Below are 12,206 nucleotides of genomic sequence, written 5' to 3'. Positions count from 1 at the left end.
AGAGCAGCTGGGGTGCTGCTGGGTTGGTCCAGTAGCGCCGAGGAGCGGTGCTACTGGAGCAACCCAGCAGCACCCCAGCTGCTCTGCCCCAGGCGTCCCCAAGTCAGCCGCTGCTGAAACTGATCAGCGGCTGATTCCAGGAAGCCCGGGGCAGAGCAACTCTGCCTCGGGCTTCCTGTAGTCAGCGCTGGTCAGTTTCAGCAGCAGCTGACTTGGGGACGCTTGGGGTTCTTAAGTTGAATTTGTATGTAAGTCAGAACTGGCGGTCAGTTTCAGCAGTGGCTGAATCTGGACGCCAGTTCCGACTTACATACAGATTCAATTTAAGAACAAACCTACAGTCCCTATCTTGTATGTAACCCGGGGACTGCCTGTAATCAATATGCCAATATTAGGATGCCAGGGATCTTTTCTAATTAGTTACAACATATTTAAAAGAAATTTTTTAAGCAATATACAAATGAGTTAATGCTGTACTCTATAAACTGAACTTTAAAGGACAAGAAACACAGAAGTTATTTTTTAACGAGGGAAGTTTCTTCTCCTTGCTTTGTCATTTAACCAAATCAAAATTTTGCATTTCTAACAATCACAATTTCCTTAAGAGCAAAATTGTGTGAACACAGTAAAAGAGGAGATGATGCTAACAAAAAAAAAAAACTTTTATAAAACTTTGCTAATGAAACTGATGTAATTGTCTGAAATGAAATTTTGATTTTCTGCTATTTTCAAACTTTGATAACAAAACATGTTGTAAATGGCTTATTTTAATCATTAATAATAAAAGAGTAGAATGAAAATTGTGCCAGACTTACCTGTAATGCCTCCGGGCAACCAGTCCTGATGCCACTCTTCCTTCCCTCTCACCCACACCACAGTTGCCCAGAAAATTATTGCTGTCCATAATAGCAAGCTCATGGAGAAAGAGTTCAATGGTGCTTTCATCCCATCCATCTTCAGGACACTTGCCCTTCAAAAGCAATTATAATAATAATAATAATAATAATAATAATAATAATAAAATACTGCCTAGACGCTGATAATTAAAAAGATTTAAGTAGATTTCTTTATTAATTTTAGTATCTTCTTTAGTGCACTGAGCATATTCAAAGCATTAAAGAAATCTTGTAGTCTCATCTTCCTTGTATATAAAATTGAAACATTTAATAATAAAAGTCAATTAATAGATAGAGCCCTACATGGATACAAATGTCTGTGGATAGACATCGGGATCTGTAGGGTTCTACTCCTAAGAGACACTTGTGAGTAGAGCCCTACGGCCCCAGGGCTCTATTTATCTACAGCTAGGCACTGAGACCCACAGATCTGTAAGCGGGTGTACTCCCAAGAGATAGATATTTGTATCTCGGAGGGCTCTACTATGGGGTCGACTCCCAAGGAGTAGACATTTGTATCCATGCAGAGCTTTTATTAATAACTCCTGTATTCACTGCAATTTAATATTAATGTTCCAGAAAGAAAACATTTAAGATGCATGTCTCAAAGTATAGCATTTTAGGATGCATAAACAGGAGGATCAAACAGCAGTTAGTAAGTTTCTTATGCCCTATGAAGGATATACAAGATGCTTGGTGTACTACATGCAGTTCTAGTTCATTAGGACAATAATACCAATTACGAGACATGAAAAAGATCAAGTAAAAGACGACTAGGGTAACAGAGTAAAGAAACTAATAATGTTTTCCTATGTATTTTTTCCTCTGCTTTGTTACTGTTAAAAAAACCACACACACACACACACACACACACACACACACACACACACACACACACACACACACACACACACACACACACACACACACACTAAAGCAAGGGAAACTGGGTCCTTATGCAGGGTAAACAGTCAGACTGACTAAAAATCTGCTACCAGATGTTCTTTGTGTAGTATATTCACCTTTATAAAGTGCTTACAGATCCTCAGATGAAAAGCACTCTTAAGACACAAGCATTACTACACTGCAACAAATATTGATGTAACACCTATTTTCTTTATTCAGTATGTTTTTAAACATTAAAAGGGAAACTATCTTCCCCTAATCTCCTTCAATAATCTTATTTGTCACAATAGTAGGGAAAAAACATAGACAAATGATAGTGTCCATTTAACTGGTCAAAAAATTAGGTCTGTACACATGAGGAAAGAATAAGGGTGGCACCTCAATATTCAATAGGGACACTCAATTCTAATGATTATTTTTATTCTGTAATATTCTGAAACTAATCAAAATCAAGAGTAATGAGTCATAACACATACTTATACCATATATTGTACAAGAGTAATTTCATTTCAATTATAAAGAATACTTCATAGCATGTTATGTAATGTACAGGGCTTGAAAAATTCATTCAAATAATTTGCCATGGCAGATGGAGAGTTTTCACTGGCAAATATGGGGCCAAAGCCATTAATTTTTGCAGAACCTAATCTTTCTTTTAAGGCTTGGTCTACACTACATGGTAGGTTGACAAAAGGCAGCATGTATCAACCTAGCTGTGGATATGTCTTCACTTAATTTGGCTCCTACTAATAAGAGCCCTGCTATGATGATTTAATACCCCTACCTATCCAAACAACAAAGTCATGGTCAATGTTATCAGGTTGATATCATGAAAGTGTAAGACATGACATTTAGTCATTACTTATGTAGACTACGACTGACCTCCTGCAACTGTCCTACAACACCCCAAACTGACTGTTCTAGTGACCATTGTGAACTCTGCTGCCCAGATATCAGGTAAACAGGAAGTCCTCCACTCCCTCTTTAAAAATCTGCAAAATTCTGAAATTCCTTTTCCTGTGGCCCAGCCTGAAAAGCACCACTAGTACTATGCTGTTGAGTGTAACTGTCCAGCTGACTATGCCAGCTACACATTCCAGATATACTCCCGCCTGGAAAAAACAGGAGACATTGGAGCTACGCATGCACAGCATTTTCTCCATACAGGCCCAGGAGGTCCAGTTAAGAATGTTAAATTACAGGTAATCAGCTATTTGAGTAGTCGATGGAATTTCCATTGACTACTCGATTAGTCAGTAAGGTGGGGAAACTACACAGCTGCAGTGGGGTTAGCTCCAGGCCTGGGAGCTAACCCTGCTAAGGCTCTGACTTTTAAATGTATTAAAAGCCTCCAGGCTCTTAATACCTTTAAAAAGCAAAGGTGCGGGGGATGGGGGAGGGAGGAGAGGAGGGGACCAGAAGAGAGATGGGACAGTTGATTCCTGGAAGCACTTAATACATTTAAAAAGCAGAAGCCCAGCATCTGGGACTGGGCACGAGCTGACTGACAATCAGTTGATTCCTGGCTCGTGCCCATCCCCCATTACACTTTTGCCCTCTCCTTGCTCCCAAGATGCTGCTGGGGGGGGGGGGGGGAGGGGGGAACCGTCTTCTAAGCCACCTCCTGCTCTCCCCCTTGCTGCCTCTCTCTGATAGAGGCAGGAAGTGGTGGGGGAGGGGAGGGAATGACTACTTGAGTCACTCTTCGTCTATCCAATAAGCATATGCTTATCGGGTAATCAACTAGTCGCTTACATCCCTAGCTTCAATCCAGCGGTAGAAATGTGGACATCTATGAGAAATAATCAGCAATACCACATGAATGCCAAAGAGCTGTGACAGGCATAGCAGAAGGCCACAAAAGCCAATGATCCTGTACCAAGCAGAAGATCTACCATTTTTACAAAGAGCTATATACCCGAAACACCACAACCACCACTACCAACCCTGTGGGTTCTCCCAAGAAGTCCAAGTCACAGACCCATGCCAAGAACAGCGAGCAGGAGAAAAACAGACAAGGAAGAAGACAACAAATGTTGGATATAGAATACCAGGAAATCCAGTTGTACGGCAAGTCCAGTCATTCCTGACAGTTGAGAATAGGTGAGCCTGATGCAGGGGAAGGAACCTCTGCAAGTATGCAGTTTGTTTTGAAATTACAGAGACGGAACCTGCAAAATAGAGGACTCATCTGTTGATTCACTCTTTTCCCCTTGTGCTAGAAGAGGCAATGAAGCAACCAAGAGATGCGGAGTTGCTATCTGCTTTTCACTCCTCTCTGGAGTTAGGCAGAGGGAGCTACATGAAGCAGTTTATTACTAAGCACCAGGATGTCTCATTAATTACAGACCTGGATGACACTTTCATGGAGGTACTCTGAAATCCTCAACCAAAGGTTTCTGGGAAGGACTGTCTTATTTCTTTCACCATGGTAGGACACTTTTGCATGCCACTCAGTGATTATTTCAGCAGGCACCATCAGAGTACACAGGCTAACAGCATGTGGGCTTGGGCAGCAAAAGGACACCAGCAGCAGCTGTGCCCTCTCTGCTTCTGTTATCCTCAGGAATGAGATACTGGCTAAAATCACCACCACCTATGCAGACTGGTGGCAGTATTCAGTTCCACTGCATTCTACTACAGGAATAATGCAAGCAAGCTATTCCTCAACTCCTGAAGGACCATATTCACTATGGGCTGGTGGCTGTGACAGGTGTTGTGCTCAATCAATCCCAAGCAGAAGTGAGAATCTATTGCTTACAACTTCTGGGGAACACGAGGAGTGAGTTCGGCATCTTATGTTTTGATTTCCATAATGAATACACTGACAATGGAATCTCTGTATGTTGTACATGCAGCTGATGCCATTGCAGCCTTTCTCTGCCTTCACAGAATGCCTGAGCCAGATAAGGAGAAAGAAGAGGACTTGGGATGACATGTTTCAGGAGATCTTGCAAGCAAGCACAGCTTTAGAGAACTAGCAAGGGCCTGGATGATCACTCTTGCAGGCAGTGTGGAGGGGAGAAAGACACAAGAAAAGAGGGAAATGAAACAGAAAATGCTTGCACTTCTCGGACAGCAAAACAGATGCTGCCAACTCTGGTGCATCTGAAGTTTCAACAATCTTGTGCTTACTTCCCTCTGCAGGCCACAGAGATCGACCTATACTCTCCTTCAACATTTCATGTGACATCAGGGGTCAGCATAGTACCCTTACCGCTTTACCTGAGGAGACAGTAAAGGAAATCACAGCTTTATACATTCTTATCTGTGAAAGCCACAGTTGGTTTCTGAATGCAATGTATATCTGAAATGGAAGTAACTGTTTTACTTCATAAGTTTTGTTTTCTTACATTTTAAATATTTTTTTAAATTGTTTGTTTCTTGTTACAGAATGAAATTCTATTTTTGGAATAAAATTAATATTTATTAGTTCAGAGAATAAATATGGTATCTGGTACTGAGCAGGTGTGAGAGCAACCAATTCCCCATTATTTACTATGTCTCAGAACCTATATCATCATTCACAAACAATATTAACAGGTGCATTGACAACGTTATGTTGTTACGCACATAGTAATTACTGCAAGATTCATTCGGGGACTGCAAATGAGCAAAGCTAGATAGAAAACACTATAGCAACACATGCTACTGTGGCTCACTCTTAACATGTTCTTTCAAAGTCTTTCTAAGCCATACAGGTCTATGTTGAGCAGCTCTAATAGCCCTGTAGCTGGCTATTCAAACTCGGCAGATAACTGCTTCACTTCTGCCCCCCACCCCGATGGAAACTTCCCCTCCTTTGTTTTATAGATATTATACAGGACACAGCAGGCAGTTTTAACCATTGGGCTATTTTTCTCCCTGAGGCCCAAATGTATAAGTAAATAATGCTAGTGGTCCTTCAGACAACCAAAGGAACATTCAACTGTCATTCTGCACTTGCTAGGCTTGTAGTTGAAGCCTTCTTTGGTGCTGTCAAGATGTCCAGTGAAAAGCTTCATGAGCCATGGGAGCAACGTGTAGGCTGGATCACTTAGGATCATTACTGGCATTTCAAAATTCCCAGTGATAATTGCCAGTTGTGAAATAAAGTCCCTGCAGCTTTCTTAACAGTCCTGTGCCTTCCCTGACCAACCTACTGATGTCAGAAGCTTCAGGGGGAAGCCGAGTTAGTCAGTTACAGAAAAAAAAAGCAAATGGTCTGGTAGCACTTTATAGACTAACAAAACATGTAGATGGTATCATGAGCATTGAAAGCTCATGATACCATCTACATGTTTTGTTAGTCTATAAACTGCTACCAGACCATTTGTTGTTTTTCGTCCTACTGATATCAGTAAAGCATTCTCAGTGAGCCATCAACTTGAAAAGTAGCCCTTTCTGTCAATATACTCTGTGGCAAGGTAGTCTGGTGCTAAAAATAAGAACGTGTGTGCAATCTTTTGTCCCACCACAGTTTGAGGACCCCACTGCTGCAAAATATTTCACTATATCCTGCACACTGCAGAGTCAGTCATGCATAGCAAGATGTGGATTAATGCACCTGTACACTTGCATGACAACAGCCCCTGTGGTGGATTTCCCAACTTCAAACTCATTTCTGGCATTTCAAATTTTCACAGTGCAATTGCTACTCCTCAACTATCACTGCAGCTCTCATTTTGGCATACTTATATTGGAAGGCTGAGAGAGCTCAGCACACAGATCCAGGGACATGACCTTGTGCATCCCAAAGTTCTGCAGCTCCTGTTCATCACACCATCCTTCCATAACAATGCAATCGCACTTGTCAGTATTTCTCAGGCCCCAAACCAACACTTCATTTCCAGCTGCACCATGCACCACCAACAATCTTGAATTGCTTCTATGTCCTACAGCAATCTAGCTTCCCAGGAGTCCATGTTCCCTATGGCTCCTCTTGCAGCTCTGAAAATACTGCAGAATCACATGTCCTGTGCTTGTCATACTTATGACAAGAATTCAGAGATGCACAGATTCCATGCTTCTGTCAGAGATGGCGGACAACAAGAAGGGCGTGACAGGATGAGGTCACAGGGTGCTTCCCAGAGTGCTGAGAAGGCCACTGCCACTCACCTTCCTGCTCTCTGGGGCTTCTCACCACCTGGTCCTGCTAGGCCAGCTCTGCTGGTCTCCCCCAGCCAAAGCTCCAAGCTCAGAGCAGTGCTCCCCCTGACAAGCAGGGGGAGCACTGATTCAAAGAGAGTGCAGTTTAGGGCTCAGCTTCCTGCAATACCACTCCCCAAATGGGATCAGAACCACAAATGAATTATTTAGGTAAGTCCCCTTTAACAATGAAAGGGGGAAATGTACACACTGATTGTTCCCCAGATAATAATTATTTACACTGGGCTTGATAGAGTATACAAGTGATTTTATTCAGTATAAGCAGTAGGATTTAAGTAGTAATAAGTGAAAACAGGCAAAGCAAAGTAGATTACAAACTCAAAATAACAGAAAACGCTTAGCTACTGCTACACTAAAACTTCAGTAAAAACTTATTACAAACTCACCCTAAAACTGTTTCCTTCCCAGCCAAGCCTTCCAGACCAGGGAAGTCTCCTTTTCCCTGGGGTCTGTGGTTCCCACCCTTGGGTGTGAAAAGACCAAACACTTCTATGTTCCTATTGTTTTTAAAGATTACCCTATTATTGCATGGGGAGTCACATAGTCAGTACCTACCAACCACAGCTAAGACTTAAAGACAAAAGACATATGATTGCCCAGACACTGAGGTCTCCCAGCACTGAAATCACCCTTATGGCTTTCCATGTACACATTTAAAATCATAAAGTATTCCTCTAATTATACACACAAGAATGATACATACACCAAAATAAGATAAACAGATTCAGCAGATTAAGACATGAAGATTAATAAGTTACATGAAGTAATTTGCTCAAAGCACCTGTGAGTTATGCCCATTTATGTCCATAAGTCCATTTCAGAAAGCATGGGGGAGGGAGATCCGTCACAGAAGGTGTCACACACAGGTTTGTGTAATTTTGAAAAGAAGGCACAAAAATTATGGGATGCAGATCAAATTATGGCCTGGAGAACACACATTATGGGACGTTGACTTCATGCTCCTCGTCAGCCCTCTATGATTTGTTTTCGTCCTGTCAGGCTAAGAACTTCACAAAAAAACCTGCATGGAATGGTGACGAGTTGCACAATTGGAAACTGACCCAGTAAACTACCAATAGGAGATGAAGGGGAGGTACTTGTGGGTGTGGGTCACAAACAGATATGAGACGAGACCAACTGCCCCCCTCTTTCCTAAGCGGTGCACAGTGAGATGCTAGCAGCAGCCAGCTGCTTCTGGAAGGTGTTTGGGACCGTGGCATGCAGGCAGCCTGCCTGAGACCTGCTGCACCACTGGCTGAGAGCCACCTGTGGTAAGCACTTCATGGACAGAGCATGCATCCCAATCTCTTACCCAGGTCAGAATCTCCTCTTGCACCCAAACTCCCTTCCCAGATCCCACACCACCTCCCTTAGTATAGTAGAAATGTGCAGCGTGTGACAATTTACTAAAATTTGTGGAGTGGCAACACTGCAAATATTATGGTCCAACCCGACCTACCTACTAAAAGCAGAGATTTTATAGTTGCAATCTGCCAAATATAAACTGACAAAGTGCTGTCTTCCTTAGGGCTTGTCAGACCCTGATAAACTCCATCTATAAAAGGATGCCCTATTTCTTAATCCATATCTGTAAACAAGCCCTTTAATCTACCGAGTATACCTGAGGCTCACAACTTCACCAAGCAACACAAGATTTAAATTAAAAAGCTCTGGTCAGTTTCACAATTGATTCTCAGACCCTATGGACAATAGTGTAACTATCACAAACCATGTATCAGGCTGAATCTTGTGGAAGCCATGAGCACCAGCAAGCTCACTGGAGTTATTCAGAATAAGCAGAGAGAAGGGACTTGAGAGACACTATTTCAACTTCATTTTAGGTCCCTCTTGGGAACCTCTCTCAATAGCAGCAAGAAAATTCAGAAATGGGAGAAGGGTAGAAGGGAAGACCCAATCTTTACAGTCACTGTGGCTGTGTCTAGACTAGACAGTTTTTCCAGAAAATCAGCCACTTTTCCAGAAAAACTTGCCAGCTGTCTACACTGGCCCCTTGAATTTCCGCAAAAGCACTGACTTCCTACTGTAAGAAATCAGTGCTTTTTGCGGAAATACTATGCTGCTCCCATTCGGGCAAAAGTGCCTTTTGCGCAAAAGGGCCAGTTTAGACAGTTGAGACTTGTTTAGCGCAAAAAAGCCCCGATTGCAAAAATGGCGATTGGGGCTTTTTTGCGCAAAAGCGCGTCTAGATTGGCCACAGACGCTTTTCCACAAAAAGTGCTTTTGCGGAAAAGCGTACGTGCCAATCTAGACGCTCTTTTCCGAAAATACTTTTAACAGAAAACTTCTCCGTTAAAAGCATTTCCAGAAAATCATGCCAGTCTAGACGTAGCCTGTGAGTGATCTGAAAGGGAGGAGAAAAAGTTCCTTCTTGTTTCCAAGAGTTTGGGGCTGGCCACAGCAGATATCAAATGCTTGGAAGAGGCTGAGCCACCCCAAACAGCTTTGCATGACCTCACCCACACCATGCCCCTCATCCAGCTCCTCAGTGCTCTTCTCCTCCAAGGCCAAAACCTTGGCTGAGGATAATGGGAGATGGTCTGTGGCCACGCACTGCACCTGGCACTGGGGGAAGTGCCATGCTATCCACCCTCTCTCCAGGGATGGCAAGGGCATACATCCTAGCCTCCAAGCCTGCTGCGTGCACTCCTCAAGCAGGGAGGCAATGCCACCTATTCAGGGCTCTCAGCAGGCCTGGCAGGGGGGGAAGCAGGCTCCAGCAGGAGGAATAGGGCCTCAGGCCAACCTCCTTGAGCCCAGAGCTCACCTGCTAAAAGCAAAATGGTGTTTCAATTTTATCAAACCCATTTTTTTTTTTTAAAAAAAAGGTTAGTCTGAAATAGGGAGCCCTCAAGTAGGAACTAGTGACAACAAACCAATAAAAATCTGAGAAGCAGATAGAGGCTATACTTTTCATATGGCACTTTAGTCTAAAACATATGCATTGGGCATTCCATTTGTCTTTCGTACCTCTTGCTTGTAAGTATAATTTGTTTCAAGTGGTCATACTAGATTTTGCAAAAATTAAGTGAGTCTACACTAGAAGTGCTACTGCAGCATACCTGCATTGCTGTAGTGGGGAGCATTAGACCACATCTACACTACAAAGTTATGTCGGTCTGTTATTCATCCCATGTGTTTGCACACATTGGCAGTACACCTCCTCACCAGGAGTGTTTATAGTGATTGTACTGTCAGCAGAGGGCATTTTGGGACAGTACCTGGAGACCAGTAATAGCTGACATAAGAAACACAGTGTTTGCACTGACACTGCCTTGACCTAATAACATTCACTGTGATTTTAAGCCACTGAGAGAGGTGGTATTACTAAATCAGCAGGTAGAGGTATATCACATCAGTAGGATCCACTTTTAAGTGAAAACATTTCCCCAGCTTCGTCAATATAAAGCATCTTACATCCACCTAACTACCACAATGGAAAAGTTTCTTCTATCACTGTAATTAATACACCTCTCAGAGGAATTCTTCAGTTGATCTACCTGTGTCTACATTGGGACTTGTTAGTTTAACTAGGTGTTTTAGGGTAGTGAATTTTTCACACCACTGAGCAATGCAATTAGATCAGCCTTCCTCTAGCATAGACAAGCCTATGGTAATAGGAGGGCCCCAGCAAAGCTCTCTGCTAAGAAGCAAAAGTGGCGAGGAGTCCTGTGGCACTTTATAGACTAACTGAAGTGGGTCTTTGCCCACGAAAGCTTATGCTCCAACACTTCAGTTAGTCTATGAGGTGCCACAGGACTCCTCGCTGCTTTTGCAGATTCAGACTAACACAGCTACCCCTCTGATACTAAGAAGCAGGAAGACAAACCTCTAACTTGCCTGGGGTATATACGAGTTAAGTTCAAAATACACAATACTGGAGCAAGATTAGGTGCTTTGTTATTTTGGGGAGACATATCAATATTTCCAGCATGTCTCTTCAGATCTGATTAGATGGATACAAAGGTTCCTTCCGGCCACAAAAATCAATACATCTTCCCTAAGGCCTTGTATGTTCTTTACAAAGGGGCACATACACATCACACAGGAACAGGTGAAAGGCGCTGAGTGCAATGACGAGGCAGCTGCTGCACAGCTGCTGCACTACGCCAAGTTGCTTATAATCGCATCGATTCCTCCAGTTTCCAAGCCCACCTGTCTTCTGGAGCGACACTTAGCCTGCAGGGTCTTTAGGGCAGAGCTGGCTGCTTGTTTCGTGCAGTACAACCGCGTGGCCGGGCTCCTATGCTCTGCGGGGCAGGCTGTGGCTCAGGGAAGGAAAGAGCAGTGCCACACGCTCTCCTCGGGGACGCAGGGAGCTTTGGATGGGCTCCCTCCCAAGGCCCGGCCCCGAGCAGGGAGGCGCGGCTGCCACAGCTCCAATCAGTGCGCGGGGAGGAAAGGAAGGGTGCGCGCTCTCACCCCGCCCAGAGCCGCGGGATAGGAACGACCGTTACCTGCTCCAGCAACGCCCGCAGGCGCAGCTCGTGCGCGCGCCGACCCTGCGCCCCCTGCCGCATGTAGGCCGCGTTCACCAGCCTCTCGCTAGCTCCGAAATTCTCAACGTTCATGTCGAAAGGCGTGGGCGGAGAAACCGACACACACGCTCGCACCCCAGGTTTGTTCGCCTACCGCCACTGCGCAGGCGCAACTCCCTCGAACAAGGGTCGCGACACCACGTGAAACGACTCGCTCAATTCAGCAAAAGCGTGTGCGCGTGCGCGCGGGCAACGCGTGGCCTCTCCCGCGCCCTCTGGGGGTGGTTTAGGGTGCAGCGCTCTTCTCCTGACGTGGCGAGTGTTCTATTCGCGTGCCTCGCGAGGGCGCTGCTGCTGCCGCCTCCTCAGCTGAGCCGACCTGTACGCAGCCCAACCGCCTTAGACCGCCGACTGCAGCCAGGTTCTCCATGCGGAGGTGAGGCGGGGCCCGCCCCACGCGGAAACGCGAGGGCCAGCTCAGCTGCACGCCACGCCGCGTCCTGGCCTGAGTCCAGCCCGACTGACCGAGCGCCGCGTGCGGCGGGGCACAGGGCTGTAGCGTTACGTGAAAACTGCTGGAATCATTCGTGTTCAGCTCCGCTCTCTTTAGTATCTCTAGTCTCTGTAGCTGTCCGCTCAGTCGCGGTGGGCAGTTTTATTCATCAGATTTAGTCACTCTTCGGTTTGAGTCTGAAGCAGATATTTTAAGTGGTTAATTGATTTGAAATAACGAACCAGTTAGTAGGAACATATTTCAGGC

At 44.6% G+C, this 12,206-nt stretch overlaps 2 protein-coding genes across 4 annotated transcripts in view; one reads left to right on the top strand and one right to left on the bottom strand.

Moving 5' to 3' along the window:
• The window catches only part of SEPSECS (Sep (O-phosphoserine) tRNA:Sec (selenocysteine) tRNA synthase), a 42,045-nt gene extending 30,486 nt beyond the window's left edge, over positions 1–11,559 (bottom strand). For 2 of the 3 annotated variants that reach the window (XR_012904351.1, XM_075930628.1), the window contains exons 1-2: positions 11,426–11,559; positions 816–970 (exon numbers count right to left, since the gene is read on the bottom strand). Coding sequence is in view for 2 of the 3 variants with exons in the window: in XM_075930628.1 (XP_075786743.1) it covers positions 816–970; positions 11,426–11,539 (269 nt within the window). In the remaining variant the exon portion in view is untranslated. Of the gene's footprint in view, positions 1–815; positions 971–11,123; positions 11,406–11,425 lie in introns of those variants that run through there. The other variant, XM_075930629.1, reaches the window with a different exon arrangement.
• The window catches only part of PI4K2B (phosphatidylinositol 4-kinase type 2 beta), a 46,605-nt gene continuing 45,847 nt past the window's right edge, over positions 11,449–12,206 (top strand). Inside the window, exon 1 of the mRNA XM_075930632.1 lies at positions 11,449–11,586. Coding sequence (XP_075786747.1) covers positions 11,538–11,586 — 49 coding nt within the window. The 5' untranslated portion in view covers positions 11,449–11,537. The remainder of the gene's footprint in view (positions 11,587–12,206) is intronic.

This window comes from Pelodiscus sinensis, chromosome 5 (genome assembly GCF_049634645.1).
Source record: "Pelodiscus sinensis isolate JC-2024 chromosome 5, ASM4963464v1, whole genome shotgun sequence".
Lineage (NCBI taxonomy): Eukaryota > Metazoa > Chordata > Testudines > Trionychidae > Pelodiscus > Pelodiscus sinensis.
Note: the sequence above shows the minus strand (reverse complement) of the source record. Positions and strands in the feature narration are given on the sequence as shown.